This window comes from Trichomycterus rosablanca, chromosome 15 (genome assembly GCF_030014385.1).
Source record: "Trichomycterus rosablanca isolate fTriRos1 chromosome 15, fTriRos1.hap1, whole genome shotgun sequence".
Lineage (NCBI taxonomy): Eukaryota > Metazoa > Chordata > Actinopteri > Siluriformes > Trichomycteridae > Trichomycterus > Trichomycterus rosablanca.
Genome location: NC_086002.1, coordinates 13,185,872 through 13,207,349, shown reverse-complemented (window position 1 = coordinate 13,207,349; position 21,478 = coordinate 13,185,872). Strand labels below are relative to the sequence as shown.

At 40.9% G+C, this 21,478-nt stretch overlaps 1 protein-coding gene across 1 annotated transcript in view; it reads right to left on the bottom strand.

Moving 5' to 3' along the window:
- Positions 1-21,478, bottom strand: part of igf2bp2b (insulin-like growth factor 2 mRNA binding protein 2b) — a 92,876-nt gene that overhangs the window by 19,761 nt on the left and 51,637 nt on the right. Inside the window, exons 3-7 of the mRNA XM_063009423.1 lie at positions 18,828-18,876; positions 17,235-17,286; positions 9,465-9,528; positions 6,231-6,539; positions 1,408-1,542 (exon numbers count right to left, since the gene is read on the bottom strand). Coding sequence (XP_062865493.1) covers positions 1,408-1,542; positions 6,231-6,539; positions 9,465-9,528; positions 17,235-17,286; positions 18,828-18,876 — 609 coding nt within the window. The remainder of the gene's footprint in view (positions 1-1,407; positions 1,543-6,230; positions 6,540-9,464; positions 9,529-17,234; positions 17,287-18,827; positions 18,877-21,478) is intronic.

The window sequence follows — 21,478 nt, the reverse complement described above, 5'->3', positions numbered from 1 at the left end:
CAGATCTAGGGGCAATTTCGAGCATCTGAAGGAAACCCACATCATACAGAAAGGACCCATAACACCTGGGAATCAAACCCATGACCTTCTTTCTGTGAGGTAACAGTGCTAGCCACTGAGCCACTGTGCCCCCCCCCCCCCCCCCCCCCCCCATTTAATTATTCCGTTATTGGCTTTTATAAGATAACTTTGTGTTAACAGTGGAACTTACAGTGCTTAGAACTGCTTTTGAGTTAGCCTGTATTAGCTAACTAGCTTCCTTCCCCCCCCCCCCCACTTTTTCCCCCCAATTTTCTCCCCTAATCTAGTCGTGTCCAATTACCCTGATTGTGTCCTCTATACTGATTCGACCCTTTAAGGGTGGGAAGCTGGATAGGGACCTCATAACTGATGCAATTACGACCTCTGCTGGATGGTCGAGGGATGATGTGGACAGGGTGTGGCTCTCCGTACACAAAGCTGATCCGCATATGAACTCGCTTCATGCAGGTGAAAAGATGCAGTCGGCTACTGCACACGTGTCGGAGGGGGCGTGTGACAGTCTCGCTCACCTAAATCAGAAGTGGGGATCAGCATCAGTAGAGAGGAAGCGTAATGCAATCGGGTAATTGGATACAACTACATTGGGAGGGAAAATTGGGAAAAATGCAAAAAATGGTAAGGTGCCCACATACTTAGGGCCACATAGTGCTGTACTAGTACTAGTAGCAAAAATAGAGCATTTAATGCATACACCGACTAAGCATAACATTATGACCACTGAAAAGTGCAGTGAATAACACTGTTTATCTCTTCATCACGGCACCTGTTAGTAGGTGGGATATATTAGACAGCAAGTGAACATTTTGTCCTTAAAGTTGATGTGTTAGAAGCAGGAAAAATGGGTAAGCGTAAGAATTTGAGTGAGTTTGACAGAGGCCAAACTGAAATGGCTAGACGACTGGGTCAGAGCATCTCCAAAACTGCAGCTCTTGTGGAGTGTTCCCGGTCTGCAGTGGTCAGTATCTATCGAAACTGGTCCAAGGAAGGAACAGTGGTAAACCGCCAACAAGGTCATGGGCGACCAAGGCTCATTGATGCACGTGGGGAACGAAGGCTGGCCCTTGTGGTCCGATCCAACAGACGAGCTACTGTAGCTCAAATTGCTGAAGAAGTTAATGCTGGTTCTGATAGAAAGGTATCAGAATACACAGCGCATCACAGTTGCAGGGCTGTTTTGGCAGCAAAAGGGGGACCAACACAGTATTAGGAAAGTGGTCATAATGTTATGCCTGATCGGTGTATATGAATGCTTTGAATGCACACACTCTCATCTCTGTACTCAAAGAGGTTAGAGTTCATTTAGGAGATGAATTTATTTTAGATTTTCAAGTTAACAGTAGATTAAAAGTGGAGGCTAAAACAGACATCTTCGTGTCGTTGGCTTCTTTCTCCATGACTTCCAGGATCATCCTGCAGGCATGTGAGCAGCCCTCTGGAGATGAGTGAATGGTGATGGGCTTCTCCGCCGCTCCCGCATTCTCTTTGCGATGGATGTCCACTCTGAGACAGAAGAAAGAGAGGCTTTTTATTAGCATGCTTATGTATTAAGCATCAGCACAGGTACACATTTCATCCAACTTATATTCAAACTTGCAAACAAACCTTGAGATATAATTGATGTCACACTTTGACAAGCATTGGCTTGCAAAACAAAATACAGTAGACCCTTGAGTTACGAACGGTTTACCATATGAACATTTCGGGTTATGGACGATCTGTTTCAACTTAACGTACAAACAAATTTCGGATTACAAAACGAAATTCGCGAAACACGTGACGTCACGAACAAGTTGACTCAGAGCGTCTCTCTCTCTCTCTCTCTCTCTCTTTCTCTCTCTCTCTCTCTATATATATATATATATATATATATATATATATATATACAGTGAGTGAACATTCGGACAGCAGTGTTATTTCTGTGTTTTCTTTATATTTTGTAAAACTCAATATTGAAATGGCCCCAAATAAGGTGCAGAAAAAGCATAGTAAGAAAATGAACAAATCTATTACATTTGTTGTTGTATAATTACTCCTGCCAGTAGCTCTCACTGTGTATCAGACAGAGGGGACAGTGAGTGAGAGAGAAGAAGGAAGTCCACTAAGTAAATATTCTTTCTTTCGTGCAATTACACCTACAAAATACAACACCTCTGAAAAAAAGAAGGAAATAATAGAGAAATATGAGTTATTGTTGTTTCTGGTAGATACATTTTATTAAAAAGAAGGAAATTTATTATGGTGTATGGTACAGCACACGTACTGTACTGAAATGTGTGTTTTTTATGTACAGTACAGTACTACTGTGTATTGTTGTTTATTATTGTTTATTACAGTAATGTCTACTCTATAATTTAAGATGAAGGGAAAATATACTTGTATTTATAACAAAAAAGACCATTTAAGACATTAGAAAGATTAGGTAAGGAGGAGGTTTGGGAGGTCTGGCACGGATTAATTCTATTTACATTATTTCTTATTGGAAAAATAGATTTAACTAACGAACATATTGACTTAAGAACAGCCCCTTAGAACCAATTAAATTCGTAAGTCAAGGGTCCACTGTACTTAGCAACATTCGATCTGTTGAATCGCTTTTCTGATGCTTCTGACTGTTTTTTTATAATTGCTTTCTTAAATGTCCAATCAGCAGGGCTCAACACAGACTACAACACAGACTGGCACTTGGCAAAACGTATAGGAGCAGCTCTCAGAATTCCAGTTCCCAGAAGCCCCAGCACTAATTACTACCAATCAGACACACCTGCAGGGTGCTGCATAAAAGCTCACACAAACCATTGCTCAGTGCTGCACCTTTGTAGAGGGGCAGACTGTAAAAGGTCCAACAAACAAGTAAAAGAAAAGTAAAGTAGAAAAATAGTAAAGTAGATTAACTGAGAAATAAACTCAGAAAGAAAATCTGTGTGAGCTGAACTTAAAGGGTCTCCTTTGTTTGCCCTTTCCCGCCTTTTTTACTATCACCTTTTTCAGTGCTTTTCCCACCTGTTTGTACATGTCCCCAGTAGAGCAGTGGTAAAGCACTGCTCTTTGGTTCAGTGAATTGCTGGTTTGAATCCAGCCTCATTACTAGTCCTAAATGAATGAATGTAAATGACTTCTTTCACCAACAGCATTAATTAAACAATGGCTTGATTTTTGTTTATTAGTCAACTATTTCTGGTTTTGGGTGTTTACTGTGTGTTTAATTATAGACTAAAACATAAACAAACATAAACCATTATACTCTATTTTCTATCTTTTCTACTTTCAATATTTTCATCCTAATTTTAACATTAGCACTAAGTTTTTAAAATAATATAACAAAATATAATAAAATGCCCACGTGCATTAGTGAGCCTTGGCTGCCCATGACCTGGATTTTGATTGATTGATTGATTGATTTACTTTATTGATCCCTTAAGGGAAATTGCGGTGTAGCAGCAGCAATTACAATTATTACAAACATTACACAACATTACAATGAGGTAGGAAAGAATAAAAATTAAAATATAAAATCTAAAAAATATATAAAAAAGAAAATAGAATATAATAAAAAAAAAAATAAGAATATTAAACATCTAACAGAACAAAAACTAAAAGGGGGAGCCTAAAGGTGCAGTTATAGACATTGTGCAATTTAAAGCTGTGCAAATAAAAACAGTCCTATGTGTAAATTGTGGAACAGGCAAGCCCGGAGTGGCTAATCGGGAGATTCGGGAGGATTCCCGATGGGCCGGCTCATGACAATCTCGAGTTTGGGCCGGTTGGGAAAAATAATCTTGACATTTATCTGTCACTCTAATTTTCTTCTTGCATTCATTCATCTGACAGTGCAGCCCTTACACCGCAGTAAATTAGATGGGTTCTACCATCTGAGGGAATTCTCCCCTCCCACATGTTTCAGTTGGTTTGGCCCACGAGGCGTCTTTTCTGGAGCGCCGCGCAAACCATCAGTCGGTGGTGATGGAGGGAAGGAAGAGGCCAGCTGGAGCCGAAAAGGCCAGGTTAAAAAAAAAGAAAGCTGCCAAATGAACAGACCTGTTTTCCTGAGGACAGACCCCAGTTGCAGCCGGTAAAGAGAGATATGGAAATAATGTTGTATTGTCACTGTAAGGCTATTGCGCAACAATTGCAATGTCAACTTAGCATAGTTTATTTTGTAGAACCCAATACACACCATTAATCACAAATATCCCGTTTCAAGCTGAAAATAATAAACATAATTTGAAGTGTAATATATTAAAAAGCATTAATGGAACATTAATGGAATGTTTTGTTCCGACCCTACTGTACTGATGATCCCGAGGAGGCCATGACTACTGAAGAGACAGGTAGAGGATAGTCTAAGAGAGTTATTTAAACTAAGATAGTTATTTGTAATGTAAAATATAACGTAGAGAATATACATGATATATGTTAAATTGTTCAGACATTCAGAAAGATGTCAGCATGATAGCCTAATTTATTTTAACAAGTGGAGACAAATAGCCTAAATCACTATCAATTTTACACCATCATAATATAGGCTAAATTGTAAAAAAAAAAAAAAAAAAAAAAAACTTCAAGCATGTTATGTTATTCAGCAAAATAGGCTAACCCTTAATGAAATGTTTTTTAGCATCAGAGCAGCAGATAAGCCATGTCTCATGTCTATAGACAATGACACCGTTAACTTATTGCTCCTGTACAAATGTAAATACGTTTTCATTTTAATCAAATTTTTTTACCTTTTAAATCTTTATCTGATTTAAATTTGAAGTGAAGTGTTTTCTGTTATATACCCAATAAAAAGGCATTGTAAGAGCTAGCTGCTGTTTCGTTTATTCAAATTCCTCCTCCATGGAAAAAGTGGGCCGGGTTTGGGCATGAAACTCCCGGGCTGAAAAAGGGGCCCACTCCGGCCCTGGGAACAGGTAGTACCAAGTGATCAAGTAGTAGGTTTATTGTCTTCGTGGGTATTATTATTATAGGTTCTGTGTCCTTCTCTTACACCAGTGAGAGTCATTGTAGGTTGCCAAAGCTGTGGGCAGAAATGACTTCCTATAGCGCTCTTTGTTGCAGAGAAGTTGGCGGAAACTTCCACTGAAAGTACTTTGCTGTTTAATCAGCATGTCATGTAACGGGTGTGTGGTGTTGTCCGGGTGTGTGGGATTGCCACTTTTCCTTCTTTTGACCACTTTTAATAGATACTGACCATTGCAGACTGGGAACACCCCACAAGAGCTGCAGTTTTGGAGATGCTCTGACCCAGTCTAGCCATCACAATTTGGCCCTTGTCAAACTCACTCAAATCTTTACGTTTGCCCATTTTTCCTGCTTCTAACATCAACTTTGAGGATAAAATGTTCACTTGCTGCCTAATATATCCCACCAACTAACAGGTGCCGTGATGAAGAGATAATCAGTGTTATTCACTTCACCTTCATCAGGTCATAATGTTATGCCTGGTTGGTGTATTTGTTAGTGAACTGATTCTTTAATTCTAATTATTTTTATGAGAATATATGTACTAATATATGTACAATATGTATATGCTTTCTGATTGTTTGTCTACTAGACTGCTACTTGATGAGTTTATGTCAATCCTACCTTAACCCTGATTTAATTGGCACCTAGTGGCTTTGAACGAAAGAAAAGCTGAACAAATATTCTTTTTAAATACTGTCTTCCAGGAGCAAACATCAGCTGCAGACATAGGATAAAACCAGTTACCAGCATTATTATTCTTTTATCATAATGGATCAGTTTTCCCCAGTAACACTGGGTGAAAGGCAGGAATACACCTCAGACATGACACCAATCCATCACCGGGCTTCGGCCACCATCCCCTCAGACATAGCCAGTTATGTCTGGCAGTGGTGTGTTAGCGTAAAAGTCTACTGCGCCCCTAAGCTGCCTGTATTATCTTTATGTAAAAAAACTTTACTGCATCTGTATTTTCTTAATTATCATGTTTAGTTAGTACTTAAAATAAACTGTTTACTACAGACTCAGATTTCACTATATTATGGTCAGTTATAGTTGTAACTTAGCAGTTATAGTTATAACTTAACTATAACTAATGGCAGTCAGTTATTGTGTAAAAGAAGTTGGCAAAATTGACATTCCTAGTAAGTCCTATAAAACACTACCACCTGGAAAATGTTCTCAGACTTTTGTATCATGCTACACATCTTAACTGGAGTACTCACTTAGACTGGCTCTCCTTGGTGATGTTCTTGATGGTCAGTCCTTCTTTACCGATGATGGCTCCTACAAACTGTGTGGGGACGAGCAGTCGCAGGGGAAGCTCCTGGTGTGTGTGCTGGGGTCCCTGCAGGCCCCCCATGGCTCCAGGATGAGTCGAGTCAGATTCCCGAAATCCTCTGCCCCCTCGGGACGATCCCCGCTGGGCCTGGGGTCCCCCTTTATTCTCGTTCCCACTCCCCTCCACGTCCAGAATGTATGACACGCTAAAGGAGTGATTGTCCAGGCTGTGGCCTGTCAGCTTTTCAATCGCCCTGAACAAAAACATAACACTGTTAGCATTGTATGTGTAAATATTGTGAAAAAAGCTAAACTAAGGCTCTTTGCTTGTAATAAATGTGGGGCACACAATATATGCTGTCTGTAACACGGCAGCTGTTGATTAAGTTCGGCCATGAGCCACATTAAGAGTTCTGTCCTTCTGCAATATAGCACAATATGTCATATAAAAATAATCTATCTATTTACAGTAGACCCTTGAGTTACGAATGGTTTATCATACGAACATTTCGGGTTACGAACAATCTTTTTCAACTTAACGTACGAACAGAAATTCGTGAAACACGTGACGTCACAAACAAGTTCACTCCAACCGTCTCTCTCTCTCTCTCTCTCTCTCTCTCTCTCTCTCTCTCTATATATATATATATATATATATATATATATATATACAGTGAGCGAACATTCGGACAGCGGACTGTGTTTTTCCGGTGTTTTTTCTTTATGTTTTGTAAAATTCAATATTAAAATGTCCCCAAAGAATGTGCAGAGGAAGCGCAGTGCTGAGAAAATGTAAAAATCTATTATTGTACATTTGTTGTGTATAATTACTCCTGCCAATAGCTGTCACTGTGTATCAGACAGAGGGGACAGTGAGTGAGAGAGAAGAAGGAAGTCCGCTGAGTAAAGTATTCTTTCTTTCGTGCAATTACACCTACAAAATACAACACTATTGAAATAAAGAAGGAAATAATAGAGAAATATGAGTTATTGTTGTTTCTGGTAGATACATTTTATAAAAAAGAAGGAAATTTATTATGGTGTGTGGTATAGCACACGTACTTTACTGAAATGTGATGTGTGTTTAATGCACAGTACTACTGTGTATTGTTGTTTATTATTGTTTATTACAGTAATGTATATCCTATAATTTAAAATTAAGGGAAAATATACTTGTATTTATAACAAAAAAGACCATTTAAGACATTAGAAAGGTTAGGTAAGGGGGTGGTTTGGGAGGTCTGGCACGGATTAATTCTATTTACATTATTTCTTATGGGAAAAATAGGTTTAACTAACGAATGTTTTGACTTAAGAACAGCCCTTTGGAACCAATTAAATTCGTAAGTTAAGGGTCCACTGTATACAGATATGGGCAAAAAATGGGCACACAAAAATGCACTCTTAAGAAACAAACAGCAGAAGATAATTTGAACAGACGTTTAAATTTTATAATGATTTTGTCTTTGCATACAAGGAGACAATTCAATAGGAATTTCTCTAGCTTTCCACCCCCACCAGCTTCTTGCACCAATAAGCCTTGACCAGCAAATAGTGGCACAGGTCTCAAAAGTTCACTGTCTTACTTCTTGCTTATTTTATGATTTAAGATTTGTTGTGAGCGGCACGGTTCAATACCCAGGTGGGGCGGTCTGGGTTCTTTCTGTGCGAAGCTTGCATGTTCTCCCCTTGTCTGTGTGGGTTTCCTCTGGGAGCTCTGTTTTTTTTCCCTACACTCCAAAAAACATGCAGTCAGGTTAACTGGAGACACTGAATTGCCCTATAGGTGGATGGGTGTGTGTGTGTATGTATGTGTGTCTGCCCTGCAATGGACTGGCGCCCCGTCCAGGGTGTTACTGTGTGCCTTGGGCCCATTGAAAAGCTAGGATAGGCTCCAGCACCAGCCCCCCACACAACCCTAGTTAGATAAACGGTTAAGAAAGTGAGTGAGTAAGTAAGATTTGTTGTTAGGACTGTTAGCAGGAATTTTGGGTTTGGCCCATTTCTTTAAGCCGGGAGTGTACTCCGACAGGTAATAAAAGAGCACTGGAATTGCACAGTGTAATCCTGGCCTTACTGGTCATTGCAAAGGGAGCTGATGTTGAGAATGTACTGGTCATTGCTTTTTCAGGCGCGGACCCTGCACATAAATCCACATTATGTGCCGGCAGCACCAGTTAGTGGAATTGGGGTGCCGCTCGTGCGTTTTAAGGGTTCCCTTTTCTTATTTTCTTTCTTTTCGAGAGATGGACTGTCGCAGACGCCTGTCCTATTGTAAAAAACAGTTCCCATTTCCGTGCTGTCCATTGTGAGCTGTGTCTTTCATTTGTTACTTTGTGGTTAAACAGCCAACAACAAAAATGGGATAATCACAAATAAATAAGGTGGTCAAAAAAACAGAACCAGTGTTGTTGTACCTTGGTCGAAACACCTTGCACTTGGTTTCTGCAGGTGCGGGGCTTCACTTGTTACCGTTGCACGACCCATACCAATACACCCACTGGTCATTGAGAAGGGAGCTAATGTTGAGAACCCACTGGTCATTGTGAAGGGAGCTAATGTTGAAAACCCACTGATCATTGAGAAGGGAGGTAATGTTGAGAACCCACTGGTCATTGCGAAGGGAGGTAATGTTGACAACCCACTGGTCATTGTGAAGGGAGCTAATGTTAAGAACCCATTTATCATTGTGAGGAGAGCTAATGTTGACAACCCACTGGTCATTGAGAAGGGAGGTAATGTTGACAACCCACTGGTCATTGAGAAGGGAGGTAATGTTGAGAACCCACTGGTCATTGCAAAGGGAGCTAATGTTGAGAATCCACTGATCATTGAGAAGGGAGCTAATGTTGAGAACCCACTGATCATTGAGTAGGGAGGTAATGTTGAGAACCCACTGGTCATTAAAAGGGGAGCTAATATTGAGAACCCACTGGTCATTTGAGAAGGGAGAACACACAATGACATGCTTGTTGGGTCGCATCGAGGTCTGACAGCATTCTTACTATTCCAGAGTTCATCTGGGACTGGACCGAGACCCAAATGCTATTACTGTGTAACCCAAACAAATTAAAAGTGACTGGTGGTGTGGACAGAGGCTTGACCAGAGTAAATATAGTATAAAGCTAGAAGAGGAAGACAAGATAAAAGGATGTAGAGATGAATGGACAGACACTTACTCCTTAGCTTCCTCTTTCGATGCGTACGTGACGTTGACCACAGCAGCGTCTGAGTCAGCATTCACTACAGAGAGAAAGATTCAGTGTAATTATATTCATACATGCACTGCACTTTCAGTTTCTTCAAGCATACCACTGTGTGAATCACTCACACACTTTCACACACACTAACAGAGACAACTCACACACACAGACAACACACTCTGACACACAGACTGCAGTGGGTGGTTGTGATGACTGCTGTACTACATGCAAACACTGTGTCCATTATAGAGCGCCCGGCTGTCGCCTGGTGACAGGAAGCCTTAAATCAGAGTAGCCATCTCATACACTCATACACACTCATACACACACACACACACACACACACACACTTCTAAGGGCAGAGTAAGACCTCCCAGGGATTAAAGAACCACCGACCATTCAACACCAACCCCCTGAGACTGGAAACTAAGTTCACTAAACACCAACCATTTCCCCTGAACATGCACACACACGCCAGATAACAAATGAGACACTTCCTATAACCGATTACCATGTTCTGAACTGGGAACACAAGCCCAGTCATCCTCATACTGGGACTAGCAAACACACAGGCCACGCCTCCTTCATTAGGACTGATGGTACAGAGGCCATGCCTACTTTACTGGGACTGACAGGTATAGAGGCCACACCTTCTATACTGGAACTGAGATTCAAAGGCCACACCTCCTTTACTTGAACAAAAAGGTAGAGAGGCCACACCTCCTGCACCTTCTTAGGCTACACTAAGACTGGCAGGTACAGGGGTCATACCACTCTCACTGGAACAGACAGGTACAGAGGCCACACCTCCTTCACTGGAACACACAGGTACAGAGGCCACACCTTCTACACTAGGACTGACAGGTACAGAGACCACACCTCCTGCACCTTCTTAGGCTACACTAAGACTGACAGGTACAGAGGCCACACCTCCTTTACTGGAACTGACAGGTACATAGACCACACCTCCTGCACCTCCTTAGGCTACACTAAGACTGGCCGGTACAAAGGCCACACCTCCTTCATTAGGACTGACCGTACACAGAGGCCACACCTCTTACACTAGAACTGACAGGTACAGAGGCCACACCTCCTTTACTGGGACTGAGAGGTACAGAGACCACACCTCCTTAGGCTACACTAAGACTGGCGGGTACAAAGGCCACACCTCTTACACTAGAACTGACAGATACAGAGGGAACCTTGTTTATTGAAACAGGCAGGTAAAGAGGCCACACCTCCTACATCTAGGACTGGCCACACCTCCTTTACTGGGACTGACAGGTACAGAGGCCACACCTCCTGCACCTCCTTAGGCTACACTAAGACTGGCAGGTACAAAGGCCACACCTCCTTCATTAGGACTGATGGTACACTGAGGCCACACCTTCTACACTAGGACTGGCAGGTACAGAGGCCACACCTCCTTTACTGGGACTGACAGGTACAGAGACCACACCTCCTGCACTTCCGTAGGCTACACTAAGACTGGCAGGTACGAAGGCCACACTTCCTTTATTAGGACTGACCGTACACTAAGGCCACACCTTCTACACTAGGACTGACGGGTACAGAGGCCACACCTCCTACACTAAGACTGACAGGTACAGAGGCCACACCTCCTGCGGCTACACTAGGACGAGCATGTACAAAGGCCACACCTCCTTCATTAGGACTGACGGAACACAGAGGCCACACCTTCTACACTAGGACTGAGAGTTACAGAGGGAAGATCTCGTTTATTAAAACAGATAGGTAAAGAGGCCACACCTCCTACACTAAGGCAGGTGACAGGTGCGGAGGCTATGGCTCCTACACAGTGACTAACAGGTACAGAGGCTACACCTCCTTTAGTAGGACTGACGGTACAGAGGCCACATCTTTACTGGAACACACAGGTACAGAGGCTATGCCTCCTTCACTAGGACTGACAGTACAGAGACTACACTGTACACACTTTTCTAAGACTGACGGTACAGAGACTACACCTTCTTTACTTGGACTGACAGGAACAAATGCCACACCTCCTTCACTGGGACTGACAGGTACAGCTCCTTTGCTAGGACTGACCTGTACAGAGGCCACATCTCCTTTATTGAAACAGACAGGTAAAAAGGCCACACCTCCTTCACTAAAACTTATATTTACAGGAGCCACACCTTTTTCACTGATAGGTCCAGAGGAAAACCAAGTGTCAGAATGTCGAGTTAAGTATCAGGAGCTTTTAATCTAAGCAGTGTGAGATGAGAAAGTCAGATAAACAGCAGCACAGACACTCATCGACCTTTGAGAAATTTAAATGGTCCATTAGATGAGTAAGAGCTGCTATTTGGGTTAAGGATGTCTGAGAGACAGTGTCTGAAAGTGTGTGTGTGTGTGTGTGTGTGATGCCCACCTAGGCAATGTGTGATGCCAACAGTTTTCTCAGAAAACTTCATCATCACCTTATTTAAAATCCAACCACCCACACACAAGCACGCAAACACACAAACACCAACACAAACACACGCTGGACTACAGCACAGTCATCATGCTTTGTCATGATGTACACACATCAGACAGAGTGATTCAGACCACCCAGCCCCACACATATACAAACACCATGCAGTTACGCAATTCTGTACACATGTGAAGGTGTAATTAGGTAAAAAATAACTTTTAGTCAAATTTGACCCCTGGAGTCTGGAGTCATGTTCCGTGACGGATATGTGCTTCCCAAGTTTTGCACTGGAGCTACGAAACATCCCCCTGATTTATTTAGCTCAGTGATTAAGTTAGCTTTTGGTCAGAAAGAGATGTGCAGATTTGTATTGGCTGCTGGTCCCTGAATGAGCATAAACCTGATGCACATGGGGCGTGTAGGAGCCAGTGAGATGAAATTAGGAGTTTTTTGACGTTATGTCTTGGTGAGCAACTACTGGGTCTCAGAAGTAGGAGTTATCCTGCATTTACAGGGAGGGCTAAACATCTGGAACCACGAGTAAATATATGGGTCATTCTACAGAAATGGTGGAAATGCATGTCCCTTTCTTTTTCAGCCTGCTAAAACATATGATTAGACCGCATCACAATTACTCACATTAATTGTATATATTCAATAAATATGGACTGTCCCTGTAGTAATAAAACAAAGTTTATTTATATAATCTTCATTGTTTTAACCTTTTATTTTAAATGCCTAGATCAAGAAAGTACCTTGTCCCTTAGATCGTACATGGGTGATAAGCTTTGTAATTTTCATTTAAATATGGTTTTTATAAAGGGATATATAAATAAAATCTTATTTATATTTACCGTTAACATTACATAAAATACACAGAATATTGAATTGGAAAAAAAAATTATTATAATATATATAATTTCAATTAAATACTTGTCCCCACAAACTATGTCATTGGTGTTACCCCACACAAAACATGCACATACTCCTTGAGGTTTTTTCTGGGTCAAGAGGTCAGTGGAAGAAGTGCAGTGGACAAGAGCATAAGGTTTGTGAGATTTCTTACCTCATTTGTTTAAAATAACATGTAGAATTTTTAGCAAAGATTTAAAGGATGTCATTGGAGTTACTTATTTTATAGCTGAGGGTGTGAGAAGTTTCACATAAAAATGCATTATATTTTGGCCGCTCAGGTGGCGCAGCGGTAAAGTACGCTAGCTCACCAGAGTTGGGGTTTCGAATACATCGTATCGAATCTCAGCTCTGCCTTTCCGACTGGGCTGGGCGGCAGTATGAACAACGATTGGCTGTTGTTCAGGGTTAGAGGGTAAGAAAGTCGGATCATAGGTCCTCATAACTGATGCGACTGCGGCCCCTGCTGGCTGACTGATGGCGCCTGAGGAATAATGCTGATGGGGGTGTGGCCCTCCGTACACAGTGCCCGTCAAGTATATGAACTCGACTCGTGCAGCTGAAAAATGCATTATCTGTACTGACTGTGCGTACCGGAGGGGGCGTATATCAGTTGAGAGGCGGCCTCAGTCAGCGGTGAAGGGTCGAATCAGTATAGAGGACGCATTCAGGGTAATTGGACACGACTAGACTGGGGGATAAAAATTAAATATATATATATATATATATATAAAAAAAATGCATTATATTGAATATTTTCTGTAATTTTAATAATTATTATGATGTGGTCGGAAAGATGGTGGCCATTTTGTTAAAATTTAAGTTTTTCTTCAAACTTGTCATTGGTGTTACTGTCCCTGGTGTTACTTCTCCTAGGAGCAACATTCCAGTAAATGAGCCACATAAAAGCTTAAAAAACAAGAAGGAGACATTCTAATTAATTACATTCATTACAAATAATAATAATAATAATAGGTTGAACTGTATTCTGTATGTTTGAATCAAACTTTTGCTGCCGTTGCGTCATTGGTCTCATTGTGTCGTTGGTGTTATGCCAAGTTTTTCCAGGATTTTGGCATTATGAATGTATTTTTAAAAACTTTCTAGCAATAGTTTGTTTGTTGATGTGTGTTGTATAAATTAGTCCATATTTCAGAGTTTGTATCAAAGCCTCTTTGTTTGGCTACTCCTGTTTATGTGGTTTTTAAAGAAAAAAGTACAATTGCGAATCAAATAATTTAATGCAATGATGTGCAATGTACAATTACATTAAAAATATAAACAATCAAATATTTTTTTACTTTGTGTCATCATTCCACCACTCTACCTTTTACTAAATCGTGAGGTTGTAATGAGAATGTCTTTTAAAAAATGTTGGTTGAATCTTTGGTAACACCAATGACAAATAAACAGCTCATAGATTCTTTATAAAAAAATACATAAAAGTAATTAAAATAGATTAAGCTTGACTTTTTGTGGATTCATCAAGTGTAGGCGTTAAATAAGGTAATTAAAGAAGTTTAGTGTATGTTGGAAGATTTACATTTAAGCAGATTTGTGTCACCCAGGTTCCACCTTTTTTGTAGAATGACCCATATGTTTATTTTGCACTTGTATTCAACTTAATACAAAATTATACAATCAGCTAAACAAATAAATTGAAACGCTGAGTATCTAAAAAATGTACAAGAATTTCAGAACTCTGTAGTATCTAGTATGGGGTGTCCAATCTCTTCTTGTTGGAGACCAGATGTAGAAAAATATGCAATGACGGGCCACAGACTATAAACAATAAACTATAAAAATAGTCTTGTGTGAACTAAGATTTACATTTACATTTTTGGCATTTAACAGACAGTTTTTATCTAAAGCGACTTACAGCACTTTGACGGTAACTGTCTAAGCAATTGAGGGTTAAGGGCCTTGCTCAAGGGTCCAACAGTGACAACCTGGCATTGGTGGGGTTTGAAATAGCAACCTTTTGATTACTAGTCCAGTACCTTAACCATTAGGCTACAACTGCAGAATTGAAGTGAATAATCCTAACGTAAATATTATTATATATACTTTGTCATTACACCAACTGCTTCCTGACAAATTAAACATACACACTTCCCTCTTTTTGCCAATATGCCTAAACCTGAAATTATCTTTTGGAGTTTCTTCTGAGCCACCATGTCTATTTAGAATTTCAGGAACATTAATGTAGGTGTAGCATCATTAATGTTTTGTGTTATGGGGAAATAAGATGGGGAGTGTTTTGGACTGGTTTATAGCAATACCTATTTTGTTGCTTACAGTAATAGTGAGCCAACTTTCATTCAATCCCTAAAATACCTTATGGACCATTTCAAAAAATTGTAACAGGCTGTAGTTAGTATTGACTGAAAAGCAATTTAGCACCTTTGTGAATGAGCAAAGCAAAACAGCAAGACACTAAAATGAACAAAACTATGTTCAGAAGGAGGCTAAGAAGTAGTGGGCTCTAAATCTCTTCTTCTTCTAAACAAAGCAAAACACTTAACATGGGCTAAGACATACACACATTTCACAGTAGCTGAAGGGGAAAAACATCTTGTTTACTAATTCACTGATGAATTTAAGTTGGAGATTTATGGTAGTAACAGAAGAGTTTGTGTAAGAAAGAAATACCACCGTGTGTTAAAGCAACAGCCTGGTGAATCATAAAGCACTGTAGTGAGAACAGTCAGTTCTGGGGGTGTTTTGCCTGCTCTGCACATTATTAACTACACCCTGACAAAAGAGAAGTACCACTTCATTCATGTTCACTTGCTATGCTGATATTTAATTTGTAATGAAAACATTGTACTAATTGTAGTGGTTAGAGCTGTGGCTGACCAAATAGAAAGTTTTGGGTTCGAATCCCATCTCTGGCATGCCACCACTGTTGGGCCCTTGAACATGGCATTTAACCCTCTCGGCTCCAGGAGTACCTTACAATGGCTGATCCTAAGCTCTGATATGAAGATCAATAATTTAATTGTGTACACCGATCAGCCATAACATTAAAACCACCTCCTTGTTTCTACACTCACTGTCCATTTTATCAGCTCCACTTACCATACAGAAGCACTTTGTAGTTCTACAATTACTGACTGTAGTCCATCTGTTCCATCTCTGCATGCTGTTCTTCGATGATCAGGACCCCCAGAGCAGGTATTATTTGGGTGGTGGATCATTCTCAGCACTGCAGTGACACTGACATGGTGGTGGTGTGTTAGTGTGTGTTGTGCTGGTATGAGTGGATTAGACACAGCAGCGCTTCTGGAGTTTTTAAACATCTCACTGTCACTGCTGGACTGAGTATAGTCCACCAACTAAAAATATCCAGCCAACAGTGCCCCATGTGCAGCGTCCTGTGACCACTGATGAAGGTCTAGAAGATGACCAACTCAAACAGCAGCAATAGATGAGCGATCGTCTCTGACTTTACATGTACACGGTGGACCAACTAGGTAGGAGTGTCTAATAGAGTGGACAGTGGACATGGTATTTAAAACTCCAGCAGCGCTGCTGTGTCTGATCCACTCATACCAGCACCATGTCAGTGTCACTGCTGTGCTGAGAATGATCCCCCTCCCAATTCACCCTACTCTGTGGAGGTCCTGTGGGGGTCCTGACCATTAAAGAACAGGGAAAAACAGGGTAAAAACGTATGCAGAGAAACAGATGGACTACAGTCAGTAATTGTAGAACTACAAAGTGCTTCTATATGGTAAGTGGAGCTGATAAAATGGACAGTGAGTGTAGAAACAAGGAGGTGGTTTTAATGTTATGGCTGATCAGTGTATATTCACATATCAGACAGGTGTACCTAATAAAATGCTCGCAGTGTATATGGGTAAAACTATATGCTTTATTCTACAACATAGTTGTAATATAATCATTATATCAGTAATTATATAAACAATTTCATATCTCGACTCTAGAGATGAGTTAAACTGGAACAGCACTCAAGTGGTTGGGAGATTTAGCACTGTAACGTTAGCAAGTAATGGAATTTTATGTTACTCAAACTCTGTTCAGGAAATGCATCCACACAGTCACCTCTAACTGCACCCAGTTGTTGAGCAGACTTTCTGATGTGGTTTAGCTTTGAGGTAAGTGGAAAATCGTGTAAATTTGATTTGTCATTGAACCATTACTTTAAGGAAGAGTTTCCTAACATCCGCCTTTCCTTTCAACGGTTCAGACGTTTTCTGCTCCTGCAGACCTAACAGTTGTTAAATTCCTATGGCGGATTTGATAATTAGCTCAATCAGGTCTCACACGAGCAGAAAAACCTTAAAAACTCTGTAGGGCGGTGGGTTTTAATCCCCGACAATAAGAAATCCTCTGTAAGGCACACAGACTTTAATTCAGAATTGCCTTACCTTGCTCCACATTTTCTACTGAGCCGTACTGTGATAACAGGCTGTCTAGGACCTACAAAGAAAACAGCAAATTTCTCAAATATAAAAAACAACCAGACACACAAAATGTAGCCCTATTTGTGGTGCCCTAAATTTGTCACACAGTAACTGAGTGTGTTTATTCTGTTTGTACAATCTTCCGATTTGACCAGCTCACATATAGACACCAAAAATGGGACGCTAAGCATTCAGTGTTAAATTAAATGTTAAATTTCACATTTCCAGAGGGTTGAGAGAACTCTAGATTAAAAAAAAAAGCCCCTGCTAAGTATATATGCAGAAACTATTGGGTGACAAGACAAATAAATGGTGGGTCCGGCTAATAAAACAAATTGTTGACAATTCCAATAGCTGATAATATCCACTAATAAAAGTTTATTTGGTTAATGACATTTTTACATTTAATGGCATTAATGTCAATCACAGGGGAAACAAACAGTGATAAAAGAGCTCTGAAAATAAGTGCTTTGAGATGTGAGTTGCCGTGTGATTGACTGCTGAATTTAAAGGTGGAGGCATGTGCTATTCTTTGGCATTTCTTAGCCAAAGTTAGTGTCAATCAGCTGGCTTTGGTTGCCAGGATGAGTATTTTTAAATTGGGACAGTGCATAAAGTTGGAAATTTGGATGAATGGATGGATGAATGGATGGATAAAAAGGATGGATGGATAAATGGATGGATGGATGATGGATGGATAAATGGATGAATGGATGATGGATGGATAAAAAGGATGGATGGATAAATGGATGGATTGATGGATGGATGGATAAATGGATGGATTGATGGATGGATGGATAAATGGATGGATGGATGATGGATGGATAAATGGATGGACGGTTGCCAGGGTGAGTATTTTCAAATTGAAACAGTGCACAAAGTTGGACATTTGGATAAATGGATGGATGGATAAAAAGGATGGATGGATGATGGATGGAATAATGGATGGATTGATGGATGGATGGATAAATGGATGGATTGATGGATGGATGGATAAATGGATGGACGGTTGCCAGGGTGAGTATTTTCAAATTGGGACAGTGCATAAAGTTGGAAATCTGGATGAATGGATGGGTGGGTAAATGGATGGATGGATAGGTAGATGGATGGATGGATGGGTATATGGATTGAGTGGACGGATGGACAGATGAATGGATGGTAGGTGGATGGGCGGGTGGATGGAGGGACGCATGGATAAAAAATCTAAATATGGATAAACAGATGACATGGAAGGTAGATTGAAACTGAATGAAATTAAATGGGTCAGATGGATGGTTGGATAGATGGGGTGATGGATTCATAGATGGATGCAATTCACTAATGTTTTTGACAGAAGAAATGGATCTATTTTCACTTTGGATGGATGGATGGATGGATCGTTGGATAGATGGATGGATGGATGGATCGTTGGATAGATGGATGGATGGATGAATTGGTGAATGGATGGATGGATGGATGGATGGAATGCATAAACAGAGCTGTTTAGAATCAGGAAGATGTTGATCAGAATATGTAAACCACATTTGACGTATGCTAAGAAGACCCTGCAGGACTCACCTCCCACTGCAGATGAGGGGGAATGTTCCGGATCTGAATCTTACGACTCCTGTGGAGAGAAAAACAGAGGGTTTTAAAGATTGGATTTGTACTTTAGTATGCTACAAAAAAAAACTAAAGAGCTTGTGCATAACCTCTGTTTCCTGTCAACACGGCTGCTCTGATTTATTAAGCAAAGGAATGAAGAATGACTCTTTCTTATTTGTTTGAATCCAGCACCTACAGTACCGATTATGCTTGATTCTCCAGTGTGTATTCTGTGTTAAAGTCATAGCTGCCTTGTCAATTTACAAAACTCACCCGTTTCCTGAAAGTATGCTCATTCCTATTTCAAAGCCTCGTCTGTTTATAAAATACGCAACAAACTTACACTATAGGGCCAAAAGCATGTAGACAACTGACCGTAATCTTTCCAAAACCATGGGCATTAAAGTAGAGTTCCCGAACATTACCACGATACACCAGTAAAACAGCCTTTCTTGTTCTGGTAAGGCTTTCCACAAGATTATACAGTGCGTGCCCATTTAAAGCAGAGCATTTGTGAGATCATTATACATTAGGACCACATCCTAACATGTGCATGGCAAAGCATAACAACTATCACATTCAAGGATATTAAATGTTGGACTGATGCTTGTCACTTGATGTAGAAGTTATGATTGCAGCAGATATATCAACATAACGACCTGAGTGACTGATAAGGGCCAAATCATTATGGCCAGACAACTGGGTTGAAGTATTTCCAAAACAGCAAGAGGTGCTGGTAGGGACAAGCCACAAAGCACCGATATGTTGGGCAACCAAGACTCATTAAAACTAGAAGACAAAGGCTATGGTGTCTGGTATGGACCAAGAGCTACTGTGGCTAAAGTTGCAGATCATTTCAATACTGGTACTATTATTGAAGGACCTGCTGAGAATGTGTTGATACAAGATACCACAGGATCCAGATGTCTTGTGGAGTCCATGTGTCGACAGGTTTGGGTGGTCCTAATGTTATGGCTCATCAGTGTGTGCCTAACTTTCCAATACTACAGCGATAAAGCAAAACAAAACTATTTTCTTACCCCTTTTTAGGGTCCATGACCAGACTCTTACAACTGCACTGATTTAGCAATATCACAGACTCTCTTTGGCTGGGCACTCAACAGACACAATAGCGACCTCTGCTGTTTGGTCAGGGTACAGGTACAAGTAGTGGAGGTACACATAGAGCACAGCATGACCCTTAGTCAACTGGCTGGTGTAAAGAAGCAGTCAGGAACTGCACATATCAGTGCGGGTGCTAGTCTGTGGCTGCCCTCAGCGGGGATGCAAAAAAACTGAGTACATTATTTAGATTCAGATCAGTTTAGATCGTGGACATATGTGTGTTATAAAACCTTTATTAGCTGGTCCTTAGATGTTAATTACAAGTAAATCTAGACAATCATTAGATACATTTGAATACATTTGTAGTAATGGCTCATACACAACAGTAAAGTACGCTAGACTGGCGCTTAGGTGAGACAGCGGTAAAACATGCAACAACGATTGGCTGTTGTTTAAAGGGGGTGCCGGAGCGGACCTCATAACAACTGATGCAATTACGACCTCTGCTGGTTGACTGATGGCGCTGCACAGAGACGAGGGATAATGCGTTGATCATGGTGTGTCTCTCCAGACACAAAGCTGATTCGCATATAAACTCACCTTGTGCAGGTAAAAAGATGCAGTCGGCAGTCTCGGCGGAGGAAAAATTGGGGAAAAATTCTAAACAAAAACTACGCTAGCCTACTACTGCTAAGATCTGGGGATCCAGAGTAAAAATATAGAGGCTTGTCGGGTGTCTGCATGGACATGACCAACTAATGTCCAAGGGGGGATGGCCGAAACAGCCTAGCTATTAAGAGGCGCATTTGTCAGTGCGCTTTCAGCTCTGGTTCCAAGCCCGAATATAAATCAGCAGGGGTATTTGGCGTAAGAGTGGTGCCAAGAGGACCAGTTCCAGTGTGAGTGGCCACAGAAAAGTAATGGCTCATACACTACTGGCATGAGTGATAAAAATTAAGTTCAAAATGCTGTAGTATTCCATTAAGAGACTCATTAAACAGAATCAGGTAACAAGTTAAGTGCCAACGCGCTTACCCGGCATGGCACATGACTTTAGCAGCATGTTACATCATTAGATGTAAGAACATCACAGGCCTACATCACCTTAATGAGATCAGACTAGTGCCAACTACACCTCCATTAGTCCATCACCATTAGTCTACAAATCCAGAGAAAGGCACAGTCCTAATGCTAGAAGCAGCCGGCAATTGTTGTCAGTGAGAATTGGTGCTAGTCTATGGCTGTCCTCAGCCAGCATGGGGGTGGTGCAAGATTCTCATTGGCTGTAGTTCGACACCACACTCACAAACTGCTCGCAATGCTTTTCACACCACAGGAGTCGCCGACTGGTCCAGATATTTAACATGCTAGATATTTTTCTCAAGTTGCGGGTGAGTTGCTCGGATCGAGTCGTTGAACAGTTCACACATAGTGATCGAGAGCCGAGTTTCGGTACCCGAGCGAACGCCGAGTTGCCACCAAGCTGCCACATCTAGCGGCAACCTGTCGGCGAGCGAAAATAAGGGCAAAGATTGTGTAGTGTGAACTAGGCATTACTT